We start from the raw sequence: 22,268 nt of genomic DNA on the forward strand, positions 1-22,268 counted from the left end.
TTAACTTGATTAATTCTCTTTTTTTTATGATTTTCTCGATTTTGATCAGTACAAATCAATAATGTGTATTTCATTATTGAATATAATCAAGTTCCTCGGACTTGTACGGTACCATGTTTGTCATCCACTTCAAATGTGTTTACTTGTGCTTTTCCTATCACCAGGGGACAGGCAAAATCGTAGCACTCAGACTAATGGGACTGTCCAAAATGCAGCATCTCGGAAGTGAAGAATTTTCGAAGCTGCCCAATTTACGATTCTTGGAATTAGAGGGCGGGAACTTGGTAGGGGACTTTAAGAATCTTCTCTCTGAGTTAACATGGCTCTCTTGGAAAAATTGCCCTTCGAAATTATACGCGACAAATCTATGTCTCGAGAAATTAGCCGTGCTCGAGCTTTTGGACACTTCCATTAATGAAGATTGGGCTGGATGGGGGCCATGCCTGGTACAACATTATATAACATGTAGTTTACTTTTTTTTGGCATTTGTCTCCCTAACCAAACTTACCCATTTGTCTTTCTTGACTTGTATGATCCTTGGTTTGTTTTTCCAGGTGAGCGAGAACTTGAAAGTTATCCATATCGCTTTTTGCCCAAACTTGATGAGGATTCCTGACCTCTCGAAATGCAAGAATTTGGAAAGAATGGTTCTTCATTGTTGTACAACCTCGCTAGTGATTGATGGCTCTATCTCTACACTAGAGCAGCTGCAGCACTTGCACATCGATGGATTTTTTAGGGGGCCTGACAATGGCAACCTTCTTGCCGTACCTTCTGCATTAGGTGGTCTAAGATCCCTGTCAAGGCTAGAATTAGAAAGAATGCATGTTGGAGAACTTCATTATTCCGTTGGAGAGATGACGCTTTTGAAGTATTTGTCTTTACAGGTTTGTTCACTTGGAAAACTTCCAGACTCTTTTGGAAAATTGAAATCACTGCTTGAATTGAACTTGGCTCTTACGGGAATCAGAGAGTTGCCTCATTCTATTGGAGATCTTAAAATGTTGACGAAGATGAATCTTTTTATGACTCCGATAAAGAAGCTACCGGACTCAATAGGAGGGCTAGAGTCCTTGATTGAGCTACGTTTGGTGGGTACACATATCACAGAATTACCCGCTTGTATTGGGGATCTCAAACGATTGGAAATTCTAGATGCAAGTGAGAGTAATATAAGAGTGCTACCAAAGGCCATAGGGATGCTGGAGAATCTTAAAGCGTTGAAAGTCTCATCTCGTAGGAACCAGGGATATGTCACGTTTCCTCCTACCGATTTGGCTACTCTTTCTCAGCTTCAGGTTCTTGAAATTTATGTTGACCCCCGATCTCTGATAGGGCTTCCGTCCAGTCTCGAGGATTTGACTCTACACAATCTCAATTTACCGATGGAAAGGTTACCATTTTCCAACTTGACAAATCTAGCCCGTTTAAGCCTTGAGAATTGTTGCCTAAGGGAGGTCGAGTTCGAACATGTGCTTGGACAGCAGCCGGAGAAACTCAGAATTTTGGAAGTGAGCTCTAGGGACTCGCTTGAGAGGCTATCCGTATCGACGTTAAAGGGGCTCCAAATGTTGACAGTGTTTGGTTGCCCGGGACTAATGGAGATTCAAGGTGTGGAGAAATTGGAATCGCTGGTGTCATTGAGGGTTGGCGAAGGTAGTCGCTTAAGAAGGTTGCCCGATCTATCAGAATTAAAGAAGCTACAGAATTTGGATCTCGGTCAATGTCCACTGCTAGATTTGCCCGCTCTACGCCTCCCAGACATGTGTTATTTGCACATTTATGGATGCGGGAATTCGTCACGCTTTCATGGCAAATACAAAGATTGGAAGGATAGTCAGTATAGAAAAAACCATCTCATATTCTCTTGCGGTTGGTAAAATTTCCTTTGGTATCTTCTTCCCCTAATTTTATTAGTGTATTTTTTTTCCCTCGAGCTATTTTCTATTAGTTCCTGTTAAAAATATTCAATTTATAGCATGCATGCCTGTTCACCTCAACCCTTAAAATAATTGCAGTACCAATCACTTTTGTAAAAATCGTGAATTTCGAAAGAGAGGGAAAAGGAAGATCTTATTCATGATTTGTAATTAACACTTACGTTATTGTAGAAAGTCGAATGTATGATTACTAAGAGGGTAATAATATTATTATAGAAAGTCAAATGTACTTAAAAAGTGAAAATCACCCGAGTGCTCTTGGAGGACTTGATTAGATAGATGAACATATGACTATATTGAAAATCATGTGCTTCTGTCATTATAAGCTCCTTTTTTTCTTTAGCGTTTCTGAGATGTGTATGTTGCACCGTAAATCGTTATGGCAGCGCATTTGATGGTAGATGATGCGGCATTAGGAAAGGAATGCCCTTTGCTAAGTGACTAATCCCCGCAGCAGCAAGCATTGGAGCACTTCTGTTCTGGATCCGAACACCGTAAAATTGAATGACTTCCCATGAATATGCTCATTGTGCAGGTATAGCGCGGCAGTGCTTGGTATCAAACAGGAGTAGGAGATGCTGTGTCCGGTCTCGGACACCACCAAGGATGTAACATAAACAAATTTGTGTCCCGGTTTACATCCTATCGTACTCTATATTATTTATATTTAAGGATTCCACCACGTGCACGCTTGAAAGAGATTAGCTGCAATAATTACATAATAAGGTTACGTAATTGCCGTAACTATAGAGCGAAACTGTATGCAAAATTTGAGGTCTACTCTATTGGTTCACAATGTTGCTCTGGCGTGTATGTATGTGTGTATGACTTGGAGAATTAAATTTTGCAGCTCCTGCGGAGGATTGTCGCGGTTCAGGGTACCCAGCCAGGATGGAGGTCCATTGGCCATCATAATTGGCATAGTACTTTGCTCTCTTTTCTTATGTTCTTTGTTTGTGAGGACTAGCGAAAATGTAAGTCATGATACCACTTGTGATTAATGTAGAAACGAGTGCGTGAGGCCAGACTTTCGCAATCATAAATCACTGATTGGCAGTTAAGGCTAAAGTGATCCACTAAATACATCAGGTACGATGGCAAACTAATGCCATCCATGATGTGATTTAATAGTTATAAGCAAGTCAATATGATTGGCAGAGGCGATTTTTTTTGCACGTTGGACGTACATCTTCGTTCAAAAGCTTGCATTGGAATTTGGCAATCCTAGCATCTTCTAAACACTTCTATTGCTCTACTCGTATATGATCTTTAAGGATGATCCAGTGAGAAATGTAATCAAGAGATTATAAACTCAGGACAAGAGAATCACAAAAAGGACTACCAAGGGGAAAATATTGAGCATATAGAGCTTAAAAGACTCGACATAAGACTCGAGCGCAATGATGGAAGAGAATTTTTATAAACGATCATTTCTTTTTTAGCGCTTGCCTCTTGTTTTCAATTGCCCTTTTGAATCTGCAACCTTACAACCCAAACGGCGGAATTCAAAGACCTTTCACAAAAAAAAATAAAGAATAAAAAAAGCCAGAGTATATGTCCTGGATTCTGAGTGATGTAAATCTAAGATTCTACTTTCCAGCAAATACTAACGGAAAAAAGACGTTTATACAAAAAAGGGTCCTGGATTCTTAGTGATGTCAATCTAGGGTCCTTGATTCCAGCAAAAAGGAGAGGTCTGAGGTTCTATAATTATGCAACAGAAGGATTACTATACCACAAGGAAAATAGAAACTTTTAAAATCAATTAACAAAAGTTCATTTCCTATTTATCATATACAATCTTACAAGTATGTACATCCAAAGCTACCACTTCTTGAAATGTGGAGCGTTGGTATTTGATATGAGCAAGCTGTTCTAATTCTGGAGGAAATGTCAATCAAAGAATAAATCTCGCAAAAGGAAAGATACAGTGCGAATAATGATCACCTTCCGCGACAAAGGGAACCACCCTGCAGCAGAGGCAATCTCATTTAATACCAGCACAAATGTACAAGCAGCTGCTGCTAATTCTACTAGGACAAAAGACCCACCATCCATAGTCCATAATTCACATCATCTCTCTAAAAACTTGCCTAAAACGGTTTTTCGCAAAGGGACTTCTTCATCATCTTCATCCTTTTCTTCGGCTTGGACATACATATTTAAAGCACAACGGATTACTGAATTCGCTTGTTTCCTCAATGTTGCATTGTCAATGAACATGTCCGTCAGCATCTTCCTCAATTCATCGTCACTCGTCCTCCCTTTGCCATCATTACCATTCCGAGTCTCATCCACTTTTACAACAGCATTTTCTACATCTTGAGCGAGGAGTTGGGCCTGATAATGCACACGGGTCAGCATGATAACTGCCAGGTAAGTGATGCAGTAAAGATCACATAATGCAGAAAAACTTTAAGAACTTGATATCCTTGACTTCATGAATTAGAGAACACCGGTTCAATTCACAACATAAGTTGAACAACGCTCCATTCATTATATAAGGTTCAGGTTTTTATCGAATTGCAGGAAGATGAATCAAGAGGTGATATAAGGGATGGCATAATTGAATCTAGAACAAGAAGAAGGTGTCTATATGGGGGTGCTGAGGCAGATTTGAATAGACACCAAAAATTAAGATTCAAATAGAATATGAGGAAAAAAAAGGTTAAAATTCCGAAATACAAACAATACCTCTGCAAGAAGGAGCCCAATTCGATTGTCAGATGTTATCAGTAGATCTATTGCATCAGATGGTGAAGAGGTATCCACAATCAACTTATCTTCTTCTTCACTAAGGAAATTAACGCTACATTCTTGAAGCCGGTTTCGAAGAATTTCACATTCATGCAGCAGCTTTGCATTTGCAGCGCTTGCAGACTCCCCTCTCTGTTTTTCTTTTTGTAGAGTTCGCTAAACAAGACAAACGCAACAATGAGCTAAGGCAGAGAGAGAGAGAGAGAGAGAGAGAACAGCCTTTGAGACTTCAAAAACTTGATTTAAAGGTGATTACGCCAGCAGACTTAAACTAAATTGCCAGTCTTTCAGACTTCAAATAAGGGATCATGAATGCAATAATAGAAAAGGAACTGCTTGTGAACTGCTTGTGATGTGCAACCCTCGTTTGTGCATGTAAAAATATTCTCAATTTATGGAAAAAAAAATCTTATTACGCAAAAAGGGCAGATTACCTCAACTTCAATTTTCTCTCTCATGAGGCGGCCAAGCTCCTGCTTTAATTCTGACTGAGAGCTACGAAGAGATTTAACCTCTTTGACAAGAAGCCTCACATCGGCTTTTGATTTTGCTTCCAACTCCTCATTATGTTTATGCAGTTTACTGAGGTGTTCTCTAGCAACATCCAATTCATTAAGCAACAAGTCTCGCTCTTGAATTGCCGATAGTTTTGCCGATGCAACTCGAGCCTTTTCTTCCTGAGAATTTTAGAACATTTGAAAATGCCTATTGGTACAGGCAATAAAATATAAGTCATGGGAAACACGTGGTAATAGAAACCTGTTCAGCCTTCAAGTTCATTTCCACCTCCAAACATTTGCTTCGAAGCTCCTCCATGTCCCATTGCATTTGAGTAAACCTTTCTTTCTCAATCAAAGTTGCTTGCTGCATGTTTTCTTTGCAATTATACCTCGTGGTTTCAAGTTCCACTTCCAGATCCTTGACCTTCAAGACAATCTTCATATATTTAGTTGCATCATCCAAAACAATGACACGTGAATGAACACACGAACATAGAAGCAGCCAGAAAAGTCAATGCGCAACTAGGTAATAACAGCCTCTTAATCATGTAATGGTGTCTCAGGATGGGGATATTGCAAGCAGAATGATCCATAATTGAGTGAGTGTCCATATAAAAGCTCAACAAAACAGAAAAATATAACAAATTGAAATACTGCAAGCTTTCAAGGGTTAAACATGAGATGAATACATCAAATAGATCATTGACCCCTTTCATCCATTGAGTAGAGTGGAGCGGATTCTATCAATATGACCACTGGCATATATTCAAACTATAGGGAGAAGTTCAGAGTGACCAGCCGGGGAAAGAACAACCAAGAATTTGCTGCATACAAGATAAAATTTTGATGGAACAAATCACAACACTTATCTCAAAATACAAAATGGTGGAGAGGCAGAAATCATTTCTCTTGAGTGGAGATGATGAATAGATACAAGACTCAACAAATTTTCCAAGAGGCCAGAATGTACCTTTGTTGTTAAGAATTGTCTCACAGCAGTCTCTTGATTCAATCTGGCGATGAGATCTTCCATGTCTGTTTTTGCTGTCGATAACCTTTGTTGCACAGTTGTAAGAAGTCTGTTCAACTTATGCCGCTCTTCTGATGGAAGAGCGACAGCTAAGTCCCTTGGAAACTGTAACCTTGCGGTGGCAGAATTTTGCATGTCAGGAAATTCGGGATTGTACATAGTATTGTTTGCAGTGGGATTAAATGCAACTCCTTCACTCGCTTTTCTGGAGCTTAAGTCACTACCAACACTTTCTGATGATAGTCTTCGAGCATGAACCATGTGACTTTCTGTTTCAGAAGGAAAGTCCTTGTCATACTGATCTTTGACAATGGCAACATTATCATAAGGGGCTCCTCTGCCATTCAAAATTCTGTTAACACCTCTGTTGCGTACTTTAGGCCAGGAAAATCTTTCTATATTGTCCAAAATGAACTTTCTATTAAAGAGTCCATACTTCACATTTGATTCCGCATAGGTAAACTCATGTTCAGAGTTGTCAATGCCAAGATCAGCAGAATCACTATGCCCAAGTCTTGGTGATCCAAGTTCAGATATCTCATAGGATGAATCATTGCCCTGATCTGACAAAACAGATGGACTTACAACACTATTGAAAACATCAGCTACAGGTTGTGGAGTAAAGAGTGGAACTGCATCAGTGGCAATCGCATTTGCGTCTGAGCTCTGCACATGTACCTCATCAAAATCTGCAAAATATAGGAAAACAGAGCCCTTATATATGTCATGCAAAAATCTTGGTTCAAGTGAAGAGAAATAATGAACTGATGCGGTTTCATCAAACGAGCACCTACATGACCTCGCAGCAGCTTCAAGCTCAAGAAAGTTTGCTACCACAGCGGATCGTGATAAATCAATATCAGATAAGAGTTTATCCATCCAATCCTCCAGAGAACACCTTCTCTGCAGTCAACTAAATGTTTGAGCATATTACTATCACCATTCATGAGAATGAATCTATTATGTACAAAAGTAGTAGCAAACAGAGAGCATTACTTAACAGTAGATCTTGGACTAACAAGGAATTAAGCCCTTAATGCGATAAATGTAAAGTTTGAGCATATTGCAATATCAGAAGTAAACACCAAAAGAAAATATAAAAGATCAGTGAAAAGCACACTTCTAATCTGCCTAAAATACAAGTTATACTTAATTGTGAAATCTGCATAGCAAATATAAAAGGCGTGTTAGAAAAACGAATGCTAGGGCACGATAAATACTAGAGAGAGAGAGACATAGCATACCTCTTCCAAAAGTATCCTGCTTTTCAATCTCAGAATTTTCTTCGGAGGAGTTGGAGGCAGCATTTTCACTGGAAATTCCTCTTTAAGCTGCAAATCATGGAGACAGGTATCCAGTTAGTGGAATAGTTTAATTTAATGATTAACCATCTCACTGTCAAAAGAGGATTTAGGAGCTTATGAGCGTACTCCACGAATTACATATATTTGTAAATGCCCATCTAGAGTACTTTGCTATCATGAGACAAACAGACAACTCACCTCCTTTGAAAGCTTCAAAAAATCACGAAACCTTCGCAATATTCCTCGTGTTGTTGTGATCCCTTCTGGCGATTGTATGCCAACTTGAACCCTGAAAAACTGTTCTACATGAATGTTAAAACAGAAAATGACTTTGTGATACCTATACTTTAAGTACAGGTGGCGAATCGCTGTAACTAGATAGTGTTATGAGGATGTTCATCTTCTAGAATACAAAAATATCTACGCAATTAGTTACCCAGATACAAATCCTGTCACTATTTACAGCAGAAAAAAACAAATAAAAAGAAAATAACAGATCACCAGCATGAAGAACGAAGTGACAGAGTGACATCACCATCAAGATCAACAATATACATACTCAAGATCGCAAACTACTGCAAGAACTGTCACATCAAGATCAACACCACGCGGTAAAAATGACCACGGTCCAATAAACAAGTGGCAATGGTAGTATACATATATAGAAAAGTCTATGGTTTTAATTCGGCTTTTAGTCATCTTCAGCAATTGCAGTTAATGGAAAACCCACATGCTTAAATGCTTTCCCTACTGGGGCATAGTAATTTGAATAAAAAAAAGCTTCTTTTTAACACTCCTGAATTCTGAAAGAAGAAAGAAACATGAAGAAGAGGTAGAGCTTTGGGAAAGAGAAAGATGCCATTCCATCCTCCTCTTGTTCAGTCGGTCTAGAGACCACTCTTATGTACACTTTGCTAAGCGCCACAACATATTGTTCACCATTGGGTCTTTATTCTTCTTCCCTTCTTGGCTTATTTTTTCTTCATGCCTCTGCTATAGTTGGAACCAACATTTTCCTTTGTTCAAAACAATGTGACATTGCTGTACAATCATCATAGCATGGCTTATCTGCCAGACGTTTCACCGCACTTGAGCACTCTACAATACCACATTGTATCTTTATTTCGCTTTCCTTTCTCTTTTTGGGTTTGCTTTCTCAATACAATCATTTCTTTTTCTTTTATATTTCATGCTTTATAAACTGCTTTGGCAATAACATGGACAATGGACTAAGATATGAAGCACTTGACCTTTACAGGAAGGTTCCAAGCTTTATTCATTCTTCTTGACTCCATATGAATGGGAGTGCAAACAAAGTTCAAAATTGCACTTTATTTTAATTGGTAATTAAAATTCACATCCTTTGCCTCAATATGTTTAAATTGTAGGAACAATCCATGATCATCCCTTGAAGATCTCAAAACAACCCAACTTAGGATCCCAAACCTGCAACATTGGTTTCATGTAAGAAACATAGATGGGGCTAGCTGAGCCGTGTATCCAAAGTTAAGAATCTAAAATCATGTTGATGTTCATAAAAAATTTAGTCGAAATTACAAAAACCCGTACTATTAACCTAATTCAATTTTGATCGTTGTACCATGTTTCATTATAATTCAGTCCCCCAACTGATCTCCGCAAAATTTAAGGACAAAATTGATTTCCCATCAAAATGAGGACGGAATATGCTAAGTTGTGGCGCCTACATGTACAAGTTTCTAAACGAATTACAAGTTTTTTCCATGTGCTTTTCGAAATGTTCAATTCTAATCCTTGTACTTTGTTTTTGTCACAAAAAAGTCCTCATTATTTTTTAACAATAACTTAACTTCTTTCATCACATCTTAATCCAAAATCTTATGGAATGTCAGATTAAAGCCAAGCATTAATTGGTAACTCCTACAAATTTACAAGTTTGCCCAATCTAATTTAAAGTCTTATTATTAAATGCCATCGTATGCAAGTCTTCACGATGGATATGATGAGGAGTTCCTGATGATACTATAATTTGAAGGCTTCTTACAAGCATTCCAAAATACATTAGCTATACAATTGTGAGTTAAAGCTGAGGGTAAACTATTTTTAAAATGATCCTTTTTCTCTAAATATAGTCCTAGATACTTCTATATGGATCTACACTGAACTGTGGATATTAAATTATTGCATACGATGGAATTAATCTCAATGAGGCAATTGAGGCAATCAATCAAATTATGCACACTTGTAAACGTAGGAATCACCAATTACTTGTTTGTTTTAAATTGCCATTTTGATAAGATTTCTCATAATAATGTGATGAAGAAATCAATTTATTATTGAAAAATAACTCAACGACTAGTTTTATAACAAAAATAAAGTACAAGGACTAAAACAGAACATTCATTAAAGTATGCGGACCGAAAGTGTTAACTTTTTAAGTAACTAGTACATCTAGGCGCCACATGCCGATATGCCCATGTTGACTCAGCTTAATCCGTCCACATTTAGACGGTAAGTTGAATTTCGTCCTTGAATTGTCACCAGAGATAAGTTGGGGGACTACATGTGTCAGAAATATAGTACAGGGACCAAAGCTAAATTCGTGTAAGCGTACGAGGATGAAACAAAAAGGGCAATTTCCTATCAGCTACTCTAATTTATTTCTAATCCACCAATATTGAATGCAATACCAATCACTCTATCCAATAAGTACACACAACTAAATAACCATAATGTTAAGAAGAGGTTATTAAACAATTAAAAAAGAGAGAATCATTTTGAATCAACCCTAATAAAATAAGTATGATCATCACCAAACAAATGCTCTCTACCAAGTATTAAACATGCAGCACGTGCTTTGAATGTGTCACTCAACTGCTTTCCACAAAACAAGACAGTCTAGACTCCAGCATTTGAAACATCGCATATAGTATACTTATGTGTGTATAAATGAGTGTAATTTTAGTACCTATACCATTCATTTCCCAACAGGCGCTCTACATCCGATGCTCAAATATTATAGGTACTCATGTAGTAGCATAATGAAAGATATTACATTGGTTGACTAGGAAACATTAAGTACCACTATGGGGTCTGAACCCCTAGATTCAGATAGGAGAATCCAGGAAGGAATCGTGACGCAGTAGCTCCATCCTGTGCGTGGATCATGAGGCCAAACAGTAGTCCGCCCATCCTGCCATCAGAGACAAGAATCAAACCTTGAAATTATGAAATTTCAACAAGACGGGCAGAAAACCATATAAAGTATCTGAATATGGAATGGCCACGAGAATTTTTGGTGTTATTGCACAAAGCCTAGGTGACTTTGCTTTTTGTAGATAAAGCCTAGATGACATTGCAGTGATGCTAGCGCAATTTTGGGCTTATCCAGTAATAGGTGTAAAGCAAATTATGAGAAGCGACAGACATTTCCCTTTAGTCACCAGCTTTAGGGTAAAAAGGTTTGGGTGCAAAGCTAGTACTATATTATACCGAACTTGACATGCCTCTTTTCTCTTGAGAAGTTCATCCAGGGGAGTAGAGGTGTTCAACTAGAATGTCTTGTCCGAGTATCGTGACACATTTTTCAAGCATTAGACTTCTATAACCTTTAGCCACGCCCCAGATCACGCCCCAGATATGGTTTTTTTTACCAGTAAGCCCACGCAATTAAGAAACAGCAAGTACAGGGAATGTTTCATGCCTTCCCCAATGGCTCACACCAAGCCTACAGAAAACAGAAAACAGGATAACAAAGTACATTTCATTGAAAGTTGTAAGCTTTAATGAGATCTAATGCATTTCCAGTCCCTCGTTCTTATCACTGATACTGTTTAAGACAAAAGAAAAGCTGTTTCTCTTCATCAATCTCAGAGTTATAGAAATTACTTAAACAGATAGATGAGTTTCCTTGCCACATGGGAAACTATTTCTGCACCCAAGTATTCTTTATTTAGTAAACCTCTATCTCGTGTTTAAATGAAACAATAGTTTTTCATTGGTTGAGCATCAAAAGGAAATTTGAATATCCTTTGATGGAACATTTGAACATCTTCATTCAGATACACATTCACTAAACAAAAATTCTAGTTCACTGGGTGGGATATCAACCAAGTATTAATATCATTACAACATAGATCATGTGAAAGAAAAAGTTTAAGCTCGCTAACCAAGTTAAAACAGAAGCACTCCACTTAAGACCGCCCTTTGTATACACAATTCGACGTATAGGAAACATATACCCACCCCAAGAAATTAAAAAATAAACTCAGCAGCAAGATAAGTAGAACGAAAGTATGAACATTTCCAAGATTTGAAAGGCATGCGCATTGTATCACTCCCTCCACCATAATACGTAAAAGCATTCTGAAAGTCTCACTAAACTATTAATTGACATCACATTTAACACACTCGCAGATGCCTTCGATCATGGAGAATCAAAATCAGGAAGGTGATACCATACCATCACTACCTCATTGATCACTAAATATAAGTAATGCAATCCAATGAACCAATCTATCCATCTAAGCAAGCCTAAACTCTTGCAAGGATTGAGAACGAGTAAGGTCCATTGACCAAACACTCCAGAATATGATAAAATCACACGAAACAAATTAAGCTTCATCATATTTCCGCGCAACGTGAGTTTCCCAACTTTACAGGAAAAAAGAGGGTCGCGATAAAGCAATAAAATTTGGATCGCGGGTCGAATGAAGGGGCCCAAATAGAAATACCCAATTGCGAGGAGGAGGGCTCCAGTCCATCCCGAGAGGCAACGGCGATTTGCCATCGTGACGATGATTCGGAGGCTCGACGGCGGCGGAACTGGAGGCGTTGGCGTTGGCGTTGGCGTTGGCGTTGGCAATCGCGGAACTGGACGACGTCGAGGGGGTGGGAGAGGTCGGGGGCGAATCGAAGCGTTGAGATAAAGAGTCGAAGACCGAATCGGAGAAGCCGAAGTCGAAGAGAGAAAAGTCGTTTGCGTATAGACTCATCTCCGATTCGATGAGGAAATTCGGTGGTGGTTGGCGGTGGGCAGTGGGCGGTGGAGAGGTGAAGCGAAAGTTGAGCTCCGGCGCGTGGCCCCCAATCGCAGAGGAAACTGGAGTTTTGAGGCTTAATTTGCAGGCGCGTAAGGTTTCAGCTCAGAAGGAGGAGGAGGTTCAGGGAAGAAAAGCGATGCCGTTCCTTCCTTCCTTCCTTCCCCGTGGTCCTGAATTTTCTTTTTCTCGTTTTTATTATTTTGAGAGATAATAATAATAATAATAATAATAAATACACGAATTATCATAAAATTTGTCGTGTAAGTCTCGCTCGTACACACCAAAAATCTCCAATTATGAAATCTACTTGGATTTCGGAGTTTTTTTTATGTAATGTCGAACAAGTTTTGATGTGGTAACAAATGACTATGACACTATCATCACATTACGATAAACACGTATCACAAGCCTCTTGTCAATCAAGGAATGGCTTCCTATTGCGATGCCGGTAACATCATATGTAGTTTAAAAAAATCAATATTCATGTCGAATATTTTCACCGCGCGAAATATCTATACTTACTACAAATTTTACAAATAGTATTTTAATATGCTATTCACAAGTTTTACGCCTTGACCGAACTTTTTGAAAGCTTTTTAGATCTGATTTTCACCTTCCGGCAAATTTTAAATTTCTAATACGCTTATCTCTTGAAAAGTTATCAAGAAACCGAGTGATTATATTACGTGGGTTTCCTCTATATGGTTAGTAGCTTTTTTCACATTGAAAAATTACATTTTTACTTATCAACAGCCAAATTTTTTTCATATGTATTTTGAAAGTTTTCAAAAAAAAAAAAAACTCTGAACCCATTTTAAATAAATAAATCAACTCATGATTAGTGATTTATCATATCCAATAGTATACTCCATCAGTCGCGGCGCTCGCAATACATTGTGCACATGTACATGTCTCGTTTTGGTAATTTTTTTTGTTACATTTTTTCCTCATTCACTTTCGTAAATTATGAGGATCAAAATACAAGCTTTAATCATGATATTCCTCTATCCATAGCTGAAGTTGTCAATAATTATTTGCTCATTTTTGTTTCCCAAATTCTACTTTCCTTCACACCTTTTATAGCTGGAAATTTATCTTCATAGGGACAAAATCGCTCTCTCTCTATGTTGATTTATTTTTCATCAGCGGAAAGTAAATATTGCCTATTTTTGCTGGTAATCACGAGAAGTTTTCTTTACATGAGCAGCTTCGAGATGATAGCACGATTGCACTTTGTTATTGGGATGAGTTTACTAGAAGTCTTAAAACTTGTTGCGAAAGTGCAATTGAGTCCTAAAACTTTCAAGAAGTGCAATTGAGTCAAATTAGTCCAATCAAATCCTTCCGTTAACACCGTCAATTTTTTTTATAGAAAATGCTAACATGGCATTTTTAAAATTATTTTCTCTCTCCTAGTAATTTTTTTTATTTTTCTTTAAGCTTTTATTAGATCACATTTTAAAACTAAAAAAAAGTTAAAATATCATTTAAAAAAACAAAACTAGGAAAAGAAGAGAGAACGGAAGGGTGATGGTGCCCGCCGTTCATTATCGGAGGTGCCGGTGGAGGTCACCGGCCCTAGACGAGGGTGGCCGGATCACCAGCCCCTGTGGAGGTCTCGCTGGCCCTCACCTAGAGTGGGCGAGGCCTGCCCAGGTTTGAATTGCACAAATCTGGGCACCCAGCGCAAACTTGGGCGACACCGACCATCACCAAGGGTTGGCAAGGCCTCGCTTGGCCTAGCGGGTTGCCTGCCGGGGCTGGGGAGGCCTTGCTCACGGCTGGAGCAACTCTTTATGCCAAAGAAGATGGTTAGCTTTTCGAGGCCAAGAACCCCCACTTCATTAAGATTGTTCTCTCCTACTGTACTCGGAGTGGAAAGCCTCTGAGCGTTCAATTTGTCCCAGATCTTATGCATTTTTTTTGGGAATTCCTTTGGCTGCTACTGTTTCCATTTCTTGTTTTTTAGCAAAATTAATGTAGACCCATAGGTCGCCGGGTGATCACAGCAACCCAACCCAACCCCCCTGTGGCGCGCTTGCCGCCCTCGCCTGGTCAACGACTCATCCGATAAGGAGCGGCGGGCACCCACTAGGCGCCCATTCTCTCTCTCTCTCTCTCTCTCTCTCTCTCTCTCTTTCCAGTTTTGTGTTTTTAAATAATATATTTTTTTTTTTAGTTTTTATGTCTGATCTATTAAAAGCTTAAAGAAGAAAATAATAAAGAAAGCCACTAGGAGAGAGAAAATTAATTTTAACTATGCCACGTCAACATTTTTTGTTAAATAAATTGATAGTGCTAGCGGAAGAACTTGATTAAACTAATTTAATAAATTTTCGGACTTGATTGCACTTTTTGAAAATTTTAAGAATTAATTACGCTTTCGCGACAAGTTATAAGACTTTTAATGAACTCATTCCCTTTGTTATTCACCTACGAGGATAATGCACACATGTGATGATTTTAACGACATTTCAACAATAAATTTCACTTTTCCCTTGTAACTTATATCGTGAAAGTTCGCGTAACAAATATCTATAGGCTCTGTTTGTTTCGCAAATAATAAACAATTTAGAAAAATATTTTCTTAAAAATTGTCACTTGTATCTCTTTGAAATGAATAGACGAAAAATATTTTTATTGTCTGCGAAAATATTTAGATGTAATTTGTTGTGGATGGTGCATTCATTTTTATTTGACTAATTATTTTAAGCGATAGAAAAGGTTGTTTTTAAGAAAATATTTTTGAAATCATTCATTTTCAAGGAAATAAACAAAGCCTAAAAGTTACAACCTTCACAAGTATTTCGATCCCCAAAACTAAGTCCATAGGTATGTCATGTGCTCAAAAAGTCACCATTTAGCACACATGATTGGTGTCGATATTGATTGGTCTATCAATATCGGGGAGGAACAAGGATTTCTTATCAGTCATATCAAAGGAACTAGCACGGATCAAAAACCTAAACTTAATCGGTTCACGAGGCATATAGGCGATTTGTGGGTCTTCGGGACGTCGAACTTTTGCGATCATGCCTCCGATTATCAAAAATTATTTGTCATGTAATGTAATGTGAAATTCCTTTTCTCGCTTAATTTGATAACTATCGCCGAGGCATGCTAGCTCCATCGCAAATGGATACCGCATGAAAAGCGGAGGTGCATTGGGTCCTTATAACACAAGCGTGAACTTGATGGGTTACTCGGCGAAGAGACAGTAATGGCTGGTTTTACTTTTGGGTTAATACCATGAAAAATTCTAAAATTGTAGATCTATGATAATTTTATCTCAAATTAATTTTTTTACCATGAAAAATCCCAAACTAGTGCATCTATGACAAATTTACCCCAAACTATTTTTTTGACCATCAAAAATCCCAAATTGATATATATGTGATAAATTTACCTTGAAATAATTATTTTTACCATAAAAAATTCAAATTGGTACATATGTGACAAATTTACCTTCCGTTAAATTGGGTTAATACTACAAAAAATATCAAATTTATACATGTGTAACAAATATAAGTTAAAAATCCCAAACTAGTATATACATGAATTGCCACATGTCATCCAACTCAACAATTTGATGGTTAGATTTAACGAAAACTAATGGAGGGTAAATTTGTTACGGGTATATCGGTTTGGGGTAAATTTGTCACAATTGTACCGGTTTATGATTTTTTGTAGTAAAAAAAATAATTTGAGATAAATTTATCATAGGTGTACCGGTTTGAAATTTTTCGTGGTATTAACCCTTTAATTTTTTATGTGAGGGTAATTTTGACAAATACAAAGTGAGACAAAAGGGTGTTTTTGACTTAATAATACATACTAACAATCTCACTAATAACTAACATAAACTGTGATGCACCGGATCACCCCCCACCTAAACTGCTTAAAAAAAAAAGGAAAAGAAAAAAGGGGCAAAATTTAAATTATAAAAAAATCCCACAAGAGGAAATGAAATCCTAGTGGATACATCCTAGTCAGATCCAACGGCCAAGATCAAATCAACGTCGAGGTGGGCTCTATTAATGGCCAGCCTCCGCTCGGTGGACCTCAAAGTCCAAATCCAATTCGGTTTTTAAAACCCTTTGAAATTGTTTCACCTTTTTTAAAAAAAAAAAAAACTATTTGCTATTTCCGCGCGTCGTATAAGACAGTCTCATCATCGCCCCAAAGGTCGCACCTTTATTGTTGAGAAAGGCCTCGACGCTATTTCTACCGAGTTTTTATCAGCCCTAGCCCTAAAAGGTCCATTAGGGTTTTCTCTCTGAAGCTCAAAGCTCGAAGCTTTGCGAGCGAGCTCAAGCCCATAGTGCTCCCTCCTCCCTCCCCCGCTACCATACCGCCCTCTGCTACTGCTGCTCCAAAATTTCAAATCTCTTCTTCCTTCTTTTTAGTCTGGCGCGTTTGAATTTGCCGCGAATTCGTCCCGGGTGAGCTGAGGGTCTTCGCCGTGGTTTCCGACTGTTGACGGCCTGTGAAAGAATGTGAGTGATTTCTGTTCCTCTTTGGTTTTGTTCGCGGGGTTTGGGAGTTGCGGCCGTGCGCGCTTGTCTTGCGAGCTTGAATTGCGGCTTCCGATTTTCGTTTGATGATTCTGCTGTGGCTTTGCCGGTTGGTGGGTGTTTAGAAGAGTGTTTTCTTGGATTATGTAGCTTTGAGCGGCAGCTGCGGCGTGGGTTGAGTTTTCTCGTTAAGCAGTGTTTTAGATTTTTGACTGTGAATGTCTTCGCGTGGCTAAGAGTCGCACCAACTCTGGCTTTTGAAGTGGGTACTAAACTTTCTAGGGTTTTGGTATATGTATTTGATTGAGGCTACATCTGAAAACAAAATAGGACAGACAAAGAATCTCTTATGATTTCCAGAAAACGGTTGTTACGGCTATGTTGTTGGTCTCTTTAGTATAGCTTTTGTGTTGTGATTTTGTAGTGGAAGGCGAAGGATTAGGATTTTTATTTCAAACCTTGGCTTCAGCACAGCTCTAAAGCATGGTGGTATGCATTTGGATTAAGAAGACTTCATATCATAGCCAAGATAGCCATCAATGGAACACTTTGAGGCTTTATTGGCTATAAAAAGCTATATGCTTACGACCTTCAGGTGGGAGACGCCTGAAATTTCAACCATGTGAGGAATTTCAGTCACTATGGCTAAGACTGATTAGGCCACTTGTCGAGGTTTTTTGCTTTTTCCAAGAAGTGAATTTCAAGATGTTTTATGCGAGATCCAAGTATTTAACCGAGTGAATGTGAGAATGATTAGTGATTTGTGAGTTCTATGGCCACTTGGCAATGTTACTACACAACTCTTTTGGAGTCGGTTTGTACTGCGTCAGCTACAGCTGTTACAGGTAGCATCAAAGGTCACACAGCATATATGACTGGGCTCTTCTTTGCTAATATTACACCTAGCACAATGGGCGCATCTTCTCTGGAAACCCATGTTTGACTAGATTGTAGTTATGATGGGCAATTGGTGCACCAAGGATCACTACAAGAGCCTTATGGATGGCAGGCCCAGATCCTGCAAAGCGTGGGAATATGAAAACAGAGATCTTTTCAAAAGTACACTCGGTGGTTTGGTTCATGTGAATCTTCGTCTCAGTTTCAGCTTAGAGTTTATATCATTCATGTTGCACAACTTGAGAAGGTTTTTGAGTTGTTTTGTAATTCTTTGAAGCTTAAGTTCTAATTCTCCAGTTTGAAAATAGGCTCAAAATTTTTATTTATTTCGAAGAGAAGGGAAAATATTTCAGAACATTAGTACTTCGGGTCATTTGTAGTTTTATTTAAGCTGCATTAGTTTGATGTGCGGAATATTGGATTTAATGAGGGTTTCGTTTGAGCACTTACATATCGGACATTAGATGAGTGGGTGTGGGCAGTCAAGTTGACAGCATGAACGGGTGCCGCTGCTTGGTTAACAGTAGTCAGCCAAAGAGATAAACATTGACAGTGAGTTTGGGGACAAATTCGTCCCCACATGGATGTAGGTTTTTTATTATTCCTGCTATGTTTTCATATTTGAAGCTGTGACAGAGCAGGGATATAGAAATTTTGAGGAGATTAAGGTATCAATGCTGCGCAATTATTTTTGCTTCTTGCAATGCATATATGTCATGCTTCGTGCATTAACTCTGTTTGCCAGTTCCATCTACCTGGTGTTGGTTCCTTTTCATGTATTTTTACTTGTTATTTGAGTCTTTTTGCTTATTTTTGTGCTCAAATAACATAATGTATGCGATCTTCCATCTTTTGATCCTTTTTATTGGTCCTACTTTACGCATAAAGTTAAAGGTATGCCTCCATATGGTTGCAGGGATGCACCTTCTCCCATGGAAACCGATGCCACTATCGTTTCGGAAGTAGATACTGCTAGTATTCCTCAAACAGATACCACCCATGCCCAGGAAACAGAGGCTGCTATTCTCCCAGAAACGGATGCGGCTAGTATCCCTCAAACAGAGCATGCTATTATCCCTGAAGCAGAGCATGGTATTATCCCTGACACAGAGCACGATATTATCCCTGAAGCAGAGCATGCTATTATCCCTGACACAGAGCATGATGTTATCCCTGAAACAGCGCATGCTGTCATCGCTGAAACAGAGCATGCTACAATCCCTGAAACAGATCATACTACTATTCCTGAAACAGATGATGCTGTTATCCCGGAAACAGATATGGATTTTGTCCCTGATTCAGATATGGCTATTGTCCCTGCTACTCCCGCTACCCCTCTTGATGATGAGCAACCTGGTTCAGAGACACAGCCTAATAAGCGCAGAAGAAAGAAATCTATTGTTTGGGAACACTTCACTGTAGAGACTGTGGGTCCTGGACATACGAGGGCTTGCTGTAAGCAGTGCAAGAAGTCGTTTGCCTATATAACTGGCTCCAAGCTGGCAGGTACGAGCCACCTAAAACGGCATATTGCCCTGGGCATCTGTCCCGTTAGCCGTCAGAGGAATCAACTTCTTCCATATACATCGGGTTCCAAGTCTGCTGGTGCTTATGGAAGTGCAACTGATCCACCAAAACGTCGGTACAGGACAACTCCTGCAATAGCAAATGTACCTCTCGACCAAGAGCGATGCAGTCTTGAGATTGCCAAGATGATTATCATGCATGAGTATCCTCTACACATTGTTGAACATCCAGGTTTCATCGACTTTGTTCGGACTCTCAATCCCAATTACAATATGGTGAGCTTCAATACTGTTCAAGGTGATTGTGTAGCTATATACCTGAGGGAAAAGCAAAGACTTTTGAACCTCATCAGTACAATACCAGGAAGAGTCAATCTGACACTGGATCTTCGGACTTCAAACCAGAACCTAGGTTATGTTTTCTTGACTGGACACTTCATAGATAGTGACTGGAAGGTGCATCGCCACATTCTTAATGTTGTAATGGTGCCTTATCCCGATTCAGATCATGCTTTTAATCAGGCTGTTGTGGCTTGCCTATCTGATTGGAATTTGGAAGGTAGGCTGTTCACCCTCACTGTTGATCAGTCCGTCTCCAGCGAAGCTGTTATTGCGAATCTGAAAGGTTTGACCTCAGTAAAGAATCCACTTTTGCTCAATGGCCAGATACTCATTGGGAGTTGCTACGCACATCTGTTAAGTGATCTTGCTCGAGATGCTTTTGGGTCAATGGCAGGTACCATTAAGAAAATCCGTGATAGTGTGAAGTATGTGAAGACTTCAGAAGCTCACGAAGAGAAGTTTGATGAGCTTAAGCAACAACTTCAAGTACCTAGTACGAAGGACCTGCTGATTGATGACCAAACAAGGTGGGATACAACTTATCATATGCTAGTAGCTGCGTGTGAGCTCAAGGAAGTATTTGCCTGCTTCGATGCATCCGATCCTGATTATAAGTTAACCCCTTCAATGGATGATTGGAAGCAAATAGAGACTCTCTGCTCTTATGTGAAGATTTTGTTTGATGCCGCAAATCTATTGACTGGCCCGACATACCCAACTGCCAGTACCTTCTTCCATGAAGTGTCTAAACTTCAGCTGGATCTCACACATGCTGCAACGAGCCAGGACCCATTTGTAAGCAACCTAATCAAGCCTTTACAAGAAAAATTCGACAAATATTGGAGGGGATGCTGCCTTATTTTATCGGTTGCAGTAATCATGGATCCAAGATTCAAGATGAAACTTGTAGAATTTAGTTTCTCTAGAATTTTTGGTGAGGATGCTGAAACGTGGATTAGAATTGTTGATGATGGTATTCACGACCTCTTTCTTGATTATTTTGCACCTGTACTTCCTCTTCCGGAAGCTCCAATGGAGAATGGCACTGAGAGCATCATAAAAACAGAGCTGCCAGATGAAGGAATGCCTCAGGAAGGAGTGTCTCATGAAGAGCTGCCACATGATGGTACTGTCATCTCCTTCGGGGACGGGCTCTCGGATTTTGATGTCTACATTTCAGAGATCTCTGGTGGCCAGCAGACAAAGTCCGAGTTAGATCAATATTTGGAGGAGTCTCTTTTGCCGAGGGTACAAGACTTCAATTTATTGGGTTGGTGGAAATTAAATAACCTGAAGTACCCTATTCTTTCCAAGATGGCTGCTGATGTTTTGTCCATACCAATCTCGATAGTTGATCCTGATTCTATCTTTGATACCCAAAGCAGGAAGATTGACAGTTACCGCAGTTCTTTGCGTCCGGTTACGCTTGAAGCTCTCGTTTGCGCCAAGAACTGGCTCCAGTCTGGATCATCCGAGACTTCTAGTGCATATATGAAAGCTGAAGTCTAGGTTTAGAATTTCAAATATTCTTGCCTGACTTTTTTAGTTTAGTTTATCTTTGTGTGGATGCTGATTGGTGGATTCTTGACTTTCGCTCGTATTTTAGATGGGTCCCCTTGCCAATCAAATTAATCATAGTATTTTAGCATTGTGCTTGCAATTCAATGTTCGTTGTTTTTAATAGTTTAGCTAATTTGAGATCCGTTCAAAACAATATCCCTCGTTTTCAACTATTATGCTTGTCTTTGACAGAAAGGCTGCGTGTAAAGTAGGGTTTTGCAGTTGGGCACACATGCTGTGATGCAGATGATATTGTCAACTACGGATTTTGATCATTCGGAACTTATATCCAGAAATCTTGTCTACCTCCAAGACGTGATCGGCCAAAGGAAGTGTCGTTGCTCAACTATGAACTGCTAAATTCTTGGTAGGTTTTAAACTTGCCTTCCTTGTCAATTTAATGAAGAGCAATTCTACACCAAAAAACTAACGGGTTGCAATATGATGAACCTTCATCATGTGTTTTGCGGATTAGTATGCGTCACCCTCAAAGAATGATTAGTAAGCTTTCCTTTGCCCATGAGCTTAGTTCTCCCTTTTCATGTCCAATTGGACTCATCAAAGACGAGGGTCTTTTAATTCCATCTTCTGCGTTTGTTAGTCTGATGCATATGCGATTACATATAATTAGGTTCTGCTCCGCAAGTAATAAGTGGGATTGCTTTGATGGCTCTCTCAATGTTACAGAATACCAAGTTACAATAATTATGCAATGAGCTGAAGCTTCCCCACTCGTTTGCTTCTTGTCTCTAGCAATGTCCGAGCGTCTTCTTAAGTTTTGACGTATCAAGTAACAGCTTCTTAGACGACAAGTAACGCTAAACTACCAGTCCCTTTCGCCTGAACACAGCAAAACTGTAGTTAGATATAAAGGCC

The 22,268-nt window shown here is 39.0% G+C and overlaps 3 protein-coding genes and 1 long non-coding RNA gene across 7 annotated transcripts; 2 read left to right on the forward strand and 2 right to left on the reverse strand.

The window, feature by feature from the left end:
- The first annotated feature begins 16 nt into the window (after positions 1 to 16).
- On the forward strand, positions 17 to 2,942 carry LOC125312549 (plant intracellular Ras-group-related LRR protein 4-like). Its single transcript, XM_048273741.1, has 4 exons — positions 17 to 446; positions 556 to 1,877; positions 2,477 to 2,549; positions 2,792 to 2,942. The coding sequence occupies exons 1-3, from the start codon at positions 114 to 116 to the stop codon at positions 2,511 to 2,513; spliced, it is 1,692 nt and encodes a 563-aa protein (XP_048129698.1). The 5' UTR covers positions 17 to 113; the 3' UTR covers positions 2,514 to 2,549; positions 2,792 to 2,942.
- Positions 1,513 to 18,143, reverse strand: LOC125313758. The gene is made up of 3 exons (XR_007197338.1): positions 18,131 to 18,143; positions 1,997 to 2,003; positions 1,513 to 1,563 (listed from the first exon to the last, which is right to left on the reverse strand). It is a non-coding gene; the product is annotated as an uncharacterized LOC125313758 (long non-coding RNA).
- Positions 3,773 to 12,709, reverse strand: LOC115737470 (PX domain-containing protein EREX). 3 transcript variants are annotated; one of them, XM_030669591.2, is made up of 11 exons: positions 12,245 to 12,709; positions 10,594 to 10,704; positions 7,731 to 7,829; positions 7,473 to 7,559; positions 7,023 to 7,131; positions 6,665 to 6,917; positions 6,169 to 6,565; positions 5,458 to 5,622; positions 5,133 to 5,375; positions 4,636 to 4,854; positions 3,773 to 4,281 (listed from the first exon to the last, which is right to left on the reverse strand). In XM_030669591.2, the coding sequence occupies exons 1-11, from the start codon at positions 12,503 to 12,505 to the stop codon at positions 4,015 to 4,017; spliced, it is 2,211 nt and encodes a 736-aa protein (XP_030525451.1). In that variant the 5' UTR covers positions 12,506 to 12,709; the 3' UTR covers positions 3,773 to 4,014. The 3 variants fall into 3 exon arrangements, with proteins under 3 accessions (XP_030525451.1, XP_030525450.1, XP_030525452.1); XM_030669590.2 differs by having other exon boundaries at positions 6,169 to 6,917; XM_030669592.2 differs by lacking the exon at positions 12,245 to 12,709 and having other exon boundaries at positions 6,169 to 6,917; positions 7,731 to 7,821.
- LOC115737402 (zinc finger BED domain-containing protein DAYSLEEPER-like) lies at positions 16,739 to 21,494 on the forward strand. Of its 2 annotated transcripts, none has more exons than XM_048273729.1 (2): positions 16,739 to 17,050; positions 18,882 to 21,494. In XM_048273729.1, exons 1-2 carry the CDS (start codon positions 17,048 to 17,050, stop codon positions 21,339 to 21,341), a joined length of 2,463 nt encoding a protein of 820 aa, XP_048129686.1. In that variant the 5' UTR covers positions 16,739 to 17,047; the 3' UTR covers positions 21,342 to 21,494. The 2 variants fall into 2 exon arrangements, with proteins under 2 accessions (XP_048129686.1, XP_048129685.1); XM_048273728.1 differs by lacking the exon at positions 16,739 to 17,050 and adding an exon at positions 17,228 to 18,211 and having other exon boundaries at positions 18,881 to 21,494.
- The last annotated feature ends 774 nt before the right edge of the window (positions 21,495 to 22,268 follow it).

The sequence above is a fragment of the Rhodamnia argentea genome, chromosome 2 (assembly GCF_020921035.1).
Source record: "Rhodamnia argentea isolate NSW1041297 chromosome 2, ASM2092103v1, whole genome shotgun sequence".
NCBI lineage: Eukaryota > Viridiplantae > Streptophyta > Magnoliopsida > Myrtales > Myrtaceae > Rhodamnia > Rhodamnia argentea.